The following is a 7,500-nucleotide window of genomic DNA, read 5'->3' as shown; positions in this document are numbered from 1 at the left end:
CTTTCTTGCTTCAATACGTCGCCATGTCTCCCTTGGCATTCGATATTTCGTCTCTTCTCCTTCCTTTCCAAGTTAATAAATCCTTTCTCTTCTACCTCGAACAATGAATTCTCTTCCCTCCTCTTCCTACCACTTAAAGGCACAAATTTGGCCCGTCGCTGCTACCAGGTTAATGATACTCTTTTCCCTCCATCCAGTTGCCTCTCCTTATGTTTACTTCTCTTATTTTAACATATCTTTCTATTTTCATCATTCTGCCTTTCCTAAGCCTCCATTCGATCCCTTTCCTTTATCTTCCCTACTTCTCAGTTTATCTTCCATTCTAATTTTATCATACCTCTCGTTCTTCATCTTTTTGTCTCTCCTCAGCTTCTCTTCGATCCCTTCTCCATGCCTTTCCTTCCGGTTGTTTTCCTCCGCTCCTTCCATTCCTCTTACTGTGGCACGTTATCCTCTCCCTTCATCATTCTGTCATTCCTAAGCTTCCATTATATCCCTTCCCTATTCCTTCCTTTCTGCTCGTTTTCCTCCTTTCCTTCCATTCCTCCCACTCTCCCGTTCTCTTCATTACATCTCTTCCCTATTCCTTTCCTTCTCGTTTTACTCCATTCCTTCCAAGCCTCTTACTGCGTCCTGTTACCCTTCCGTTTTCCCTCCTTGCAGGCGGCGTGGCAGCAGCCCTGGAGCTTCTCACGGTGGAGGTCCCGGATTATGCTATAAAGGGGGACTCTGCCAAGATCTTCTGCAGCTACTCACTCGACGATGATGCCTCTCTCTACAGCCTCAAATGGTACAAGGGCGACCACCAGTTCTACCAGTACATCCCCGCCAACGTACAGTCCAAGAACACCTTTTTCCTGCCCGGTATTGACGTTGATGTGAGTACTGGGTGTTTATTTTGGCGTGGTTGATGATTCTTTCTTGTTTTGTGCGTGGTTGTCGTTAGGTATTTGGGTGAAGGGAACGAAAAGATGTGAGAGAATTGCCTGGGTGGTTATGAAAAGATGGGTATTTCATAATGCTTTCTGTTGATGTGGACGTGAGTATTGAATGTTTGTTTTGGCATGGTTGATGGTTCTTTCTTGTTTTGTGCATGGTTGTCGTTGGGTGGTTGGGTGAAGGGAAGGAAACGTAGTGAGAGGATTGCCTGAATGGTTATGAATAGGTGGGTATTTGATGATGATAATGTCTGTTGATGTGTTAGAATTGGGTGTTTGGGCATGGTTGATGCTTCCTATTTGTTTTGTGCGAGGTTATCGTTGGGTGAATGAAAGGAAAAGAAGGAAAAGAGGTTAGTTATGGAAAGTTGGGGTATCTGTTGATGTTTCCTAATTACTTTGTGCTTGTATGAGTTGAAGGGCTTAAGGAAGAGGATGGAATTTGTAGGAGGATAGAAAAGAAATGAGAAAATTGATAAATTGTTCTGGTTGGGCTTCTGTAGGAGTGGGTTGATGCGTGAGAGATGCGTGGAGGGGTGGAATGGAAAGCAGGAAGGAGCTGAATAGATAAGGACGGAAAGGAAACGAGGTAGAAGAGAGAAAGGGTGGAAAAAGAATGTGAGTGAAAGGAACGGAGGAAAGGAATTGGACATGAAGGGAGAGAAGGAAAGAGGGTAAGCTAGATAGAAAATAAAGAGGGTTGTGAAAGTAGTCTGGGTGCATGGAAGGAACAAGGGGAAGGATTTGGGTAGATAGGGAGGAAGAGAGGAAACTAGGCAAGGGAAAATAAGAACGAGGGAGGAAGAATATAAATAAATAAATAAGAAAAGGAAGGAAGAAGGGTAAGAAGGAATAAAGAGACGCATACAGAAAGAGAGTAAAGAACTGAAGAAGCGAAGAAGGGGTCATAAGATAAAAAAAAGAAAGTTATGAAGTTATGACTGATTGAATAGGAAGGGAAGTAAGCCAATAAGCGAGTGGGTGAGGTAGCGAGTATATGAGTCAGCCAGTCAGCCAGTCAGTCAGTTCGTCAGTTATTTAATCAAAGCAAAAATAAAGGAGTCAAGACCTTAGGAAAAGAATAAGGATAAAACGAGTTAGTGAACTGTGGATGCATGGAAAGAGAGGAGGAAGAGAAAGTAGGAAAGGAAGAGTGGGTCAGTAAGCCAGCCAATCAGTCAGTCAGTCAGTCAGTGAACAAGAAAATAAGTAAGGAGATGAAGTAATGAAATTGGTAAGGAAAGGAAGGAAAACGGGCAGGAGAGAGGAAAGAAGAGCATGAAGGAAAAGGAAGAGTGGGTGAGTAAATAAGTCAGTAAGTCAGTCTGCCAGTCAGTCAATCAGTCAGTCATTGAATAGCGGCATGGAAGGAAGGAAGGGAGGAAGAAGGAAGGATAAAAGGTAGAAAGGAAGGAAGGAAGGAAATAAGGAAGGAAGGAGGGATGGAAGAAAGGAAGGAAGGAAGAAAGGAAGGAGGAAAGGAGGAAGGAAGGAAGAGCAGATAAAGAAAGGGGAGCAAGGAGCATAAAACTGAGCAAGGCCAATAATATCCAACTCCGCTGATACGCGTAAAACTCCTTGTGTGTAAGTCCTATGACCGTAACACTTCCGCGGGACGTCAGTTGTGGGATCTATACGGCGGCGAGCTGTCGGGGCGCCTTCAGGAGCAGAAATAAGAAAGGAGGCGAGGGGAGAGAAGGGGGATAGAAGGATGCTATAGGGAGGGTGTAGGAAGGAGGAGGACAGGGAAGCGAGCAGAGGAAGAGACCAAGAGGAAGAGAGGGATGGGAGAGGAGGGATATAAAGAGGGTATGGGGAGGGTTTACGAAGGAAGGAGAGGACAGGGAGGCAAGAAGAAGAGGGGGAGACAAAGGGAAAGTGAGGGAAGATGGGAGGGTGCAGGGGGAAGAAAGTAAGGTGATGGGTAGAGGGGAAGGCAAAGAGGTAGAGAGGGAGGGGAGAGAGGGATAGAAGGAGGCTTTGGAGAGGGGAAGGCAAAGAGGTAGAGAGGAAGGGGAGAGAGGGATAGAAGGAGGCTTTGGAGAGGGGAAGGCAAAGAGGTAGAGAGAGAGGGGAGAGAGGGATAGAAGGAGGCTTTGGAGAGGGTATAAGGAGTAGGACAGGGAGGCAAGGAGAAAAAAGGGAAATGAAAGAGAAGAGAAAAAAAGTGGGACGGTGTAGGAGAAAGGAAGGGAGGCGAGGGGAAGAGGGGAAGGAAAAGAGGAAGAGGAAGGTTACGAGGAAAGCATAAGGAGAAAGAATGCCAGAAAAGCAAAGGGGAAGAAAGGGAGGCACAGGGAGCGAGGAGAAGGATGTGGAAGGGTATATTAAGGAGGAGAATGCCATGGGGGAGGTGAAGGGAAGAAGGGAAAGTTAGGGAGAGAATAAGAAGAGCCGGAAGAAAAGGAGAAGAGGGGAAGGCAGCGGAGAGAATGTAGGGAGAAAGAAGGACAGGGAGACAAATAAGAAGAGTAGAAGAAGAGGAGGCGAAGGGGAGGATGAATAATGGTGGGTGTAGGATCAAGGGGGAAGATGTAGTGTGAAGGAATTTTGACTGGGTACAAATGACAATAAAAAGAATGGAAGGCACGCAGGAGATGAACTGAGGGCGCGAATAAAGGGCTATGGAAGTTGATATGGTTAAGGCGGCAGGAGGACCGTGGCGGTGAATGATACGCTGTAGGGTTGGATAGGTAAAGTAAGGTAGCAAGGAAGATTGTGGAGCTGGATAAGAAATTGTAGGAGTGGAGGGGATGAAGTAGAGCTGTAAGGAGGTCTATAGGAATGTAAAAGAAACTGTGAGAGTGGATAAGTAAGGAAAAGCAACAAAGAAGACTGTGGGAATAGTTAAGAGGTTCTGAGAGTGGATAGGATGAAGAAAGGCTGCAGGGAGGACAGGGGGAGTGGATGATAACCTGTAGGATTTGATAGGTAAAGGAAGGCAGTGAGAAAAACAGTGGGAGTGGACGAGAAGCTTTAGGCTTTGAAAAGTAAGGTAAAGAAGTAAAGGAGATAGTAGGAGTGGATAAAAGAGTAGACAGGAGAGAATGATAGAGCAGGGAAGAGTGTGGGTGTGTGAAAGGGACTTTGGGAATGGACGGGAGAGAGAGAGTAAGGGAGCAGGAAGGTCTCCGAGAACGAAAGAGACGTGCATGGGGTCAGTGGATGCGCATAGGAGGTCGAGGGGACAAAAGGATAGAATATATGGGATGCTGAGAGAGTCAAAGGTGTCTGTCTGAGAGACGGAAAAGGGTAAATCTGCTTGCTTGAATGGAGAAAAAGGAAATTTGTACAGGTGTGTGTGTGTGTGTGTGTGTGTGTGTGTGTGTGTGTGTGTGTGTGTGTGTGTGTGTGTGTGTGTGTGTGTGTGCGTGTGTATGTGTGAGTGTGGAGGGATAAAGAACTGCCCTGAGCGTCTCTCTGGAACGACAAAAATGAAGCAACAGAGAAAGTGTAAACGTAGCATTAGATAAACAAAAATGGCAATAGAGAAAGTTGCTCCCCTCTTCAAAAACAAAAACAGACAAGAAAAAGCAATGAAGCTCCGTTGAAAAGACATAAATTAACTGGAGAGAAGATGACCCGTTGGAAAAGCAGAAATAGTGGGAGGGGACGACAGCGACTGCCCCGCTGGAAAGAATAAAAAAAAAACAGAGGGAAGAGAAAGAGAAGTAGAGAAGCAGAACAATTAAAGGAAGGAAGGAAAAGCAAGAGGGTGGAAAAGGAATGGGAGGAGATAGAGGAGTATAATAACCGAGATAAAGGAAGAGAGGTTTAGAAGGAGGAGAAACAAGAAGACAGAGTTGGAAAGACAGAAAAAAGGCAAAAAAAAAAAAAGAAAATTCTGACAGAAATAGGCAAATGGCAATAAAGGAGACTCCCATCAATACCAGATTATCGTACTCGGAACACTGCATTCATCAGTAATAGACCCAAAACTCTCATACCCACACAAATAACGATATTCAGTTAAAGCTATTGCTAAAACCGTTAATTATTGATGTTTTTGGCAACAGTTGTGAGTGAGAAACCAGAAAATACAAGGTGCTTAGTATAATTAGCTTGTAACGTTGAAATGAGGTTTAAGATCCCGTTAGAAAACCAGAAATGGACTGATGGCCATATTCATACCTAAACAATTCGATATCCATGTACACATATTTGACAAGGCTTTCGTAGGAGCTTTGAGCATTTTCATGGTAGATTTATGATTCTTCTGGTAGTTTGATCCTTCTTCTGTACCATGAACACTCATTATAACACGACTGATCTCCTTTTCGGCCTTTAGAGATAGTTGATGTGAGGGGTGGAGGCGTCAACAACACCGATCAGAGGGAGAGTGCATAGTTGACGTGGAAGGGTGTCACATCATTTGCTTGCCAGAGGGAGTGGAGGGCGGCGCTGCAGGGGTCCAGGAAGCCCGCTCGTGTCCCTCTGTGGCCGCCGGAAGTCTGTGGTGCCTGATGCCGCCAGGGTTGTAATAAGATTTCCTGCGTCGGGCTCAGATTAGAGGAGCGAGGGAGAGAAAGGAGGGGAAGAAGGAATAGAGGAGACGTTAGAGGAGCCGGAGGAGAACTTGGAGGAGGAGAACAAAGGTAAATGAAGAGAGGTTTAGGAGGAAGAGCAAGATGATGGACACGTTGAGGGAGGAGGTAGAGGAGAATCTTGGGAGTATAGATGAACAAAGCTTGGAAGGAGGAAGAGCATGATGATGAAAGAGGAAAGGGAAGAGAAAGAGAAGTAGAGAAGTAGAACAAGTAAAGGAAGGGAGGAGAAGCAAGAGGGTGGAAAAGGAATGGGAAGAGATAGAGGAGTATAATAACAGAGATAAGGGAAGAGAGGTTTAGACGGAGAAGAAACAAGAAGACGGAAGAGGAGAGGGAAGAGACAAAGAAGTAGAATGACTGAGGTAAAGAAAGAGAGTTTTAGGAGGAGAAGCAAGAGGATGAAAGAGAAAAGGGAGGAGATAGCAAAGTTTCAAAGGAATGACAAATGTATAGGAAGCGATATTTAAGAGATGTAGAGGGGAGGAAAAGAACTTTGGGATGAAATGAAAGGAAAACGAAAAGGAGGAGTTGAAGGAGGAGGAAGAAGTTGAGGTGGAGGAATTAAAGATGGACAGGAATGAAAATAGTTGATGAAATATTGACTAGGATGGGAAGGAAAGAAGGAAGGAGGAGGAAGGGGAGGAACAAGAAGAGGAGGCAGGGGAGGAGGAGGAGGAGGAGGGGGAGGAGGAGGAGGAGAGGAGAAGAGGAGAGGAGAAGGAGGAGGAGGAGGAGGAGGAGGAGGAGGAAAAGGAGGAGGAGGAGGAGGAGAGGGAGGAGAAGGAGGAGGAGGTGGAGGGGAAATGGAGACGAAGGAGGAGGAGGAGGAGGAGGAAGATAAAAGTGGTAAGTCTGAAAATACTTAGTGAATTTGGAAGCGTCGAAATAATTAAGGTTTGAAGGAGAAAGAACACACACACACACACACACACACACACACACACACACACACACACACACACACACACACACACACACACACACACACACACACACACACACACACACAAACACTTAGACACACACAAAAGCACACACACACACACACACACACACACACACACACACACACACACACACACACAAACACACACACACACACACACACACACACACACACACACACACACACACACACACACACACACACACACACACACACACACACACACACACACACACTATATTGATGGTAGCCGTGACTTAGCAATTCTATCACCACAATTACCACCACCACCATCTCCACCACTATCACCACCACCATCACAACCGTCACCACCACCACCATCTCCACCACTATCACCACCACCATCACAACCATCACCACCACCATCATCTCCACCACTATCACCACCACCATCACAGCCATCACCACCACCACCATCTCCACCACTATCACCACCACCATCACAACCATCACCACCACCACCATCTCCACCACTATCACCACCACCATCACAACCATCACCACCGCCACCATCTCCACCACTATCACCACCACCATCACAACCATCACCACCACCACCATCTCCACCACTATCACCACCACCATCACAACCATCACCACCACCACCATCTCCACCACTATCACCACCACCATCACAACCATCACCACCACCACCATCTCCACCACTATCACCACCACCATCACAACCATCACCACCACCACCATCTCCACCACTATCACCACCACCATCACAACCATCACCACCACCACCATCACCACCATTAATAAAACGAAGATCTTACATTCAACGGAGCAGAGAACAGACATGAAGACGAAACCACTGACCAAGGTTTTGACAGTGAATTGACAGAACCAAACCAAATTGACAGAACCAAACCAAATTGACAGAACCAAACCAAATTGACAGAACCAAACCAAACTGACAGAACCGAACCAAACCGACAGAACCAAACCAAATTGACAGAACCAAACCAAACCGACAGAACCAAACCAAACCGACAGAACCAAACCAAACTGACAGAACCAAACCAAACCGACAGAACCAAAC

General features: G+C 46.0%; 1 protein-coding gene across 1 annotated transcript in view; it reads left to right on the top strand.

Annotated features, from left to right (window-relative positions):
* LOC126997936 (uncharacterized) overlaps window positions 1-7,500 on the top strand; it is a 119,199-nt gene that overhangs the window by 94,493 nt on the left and 17,206 nt on the right. Inside the window, exon 3 of the mRNA XM_050859189.1 lies at window positions 664-878. Within this exon, the coding sequence (XP_050715146.1) occupies window positions 664-878 (215 nt within the window). The remainder of the gene's footprint in view (window positions 1-663; window positions 879-7,500) is intronic.

This window comes from Eriocheir sinensis, chromosome 13 (assembly GCF_024679095.1).
Source record: "Eriocheir sinensis breed Jianghai 21 chromosome 13, ASM2467909v1, whole genome shotgun sequence".
NCBI lineage: Eukaryota > Metazoa > Arthropoda > Malacostraca > Decapoda > Varunidae > Eriocheir > Eriocheir sinensis.
This window is presented reverse-complemented; position numbering and strand designations above follow the sequence as displayed.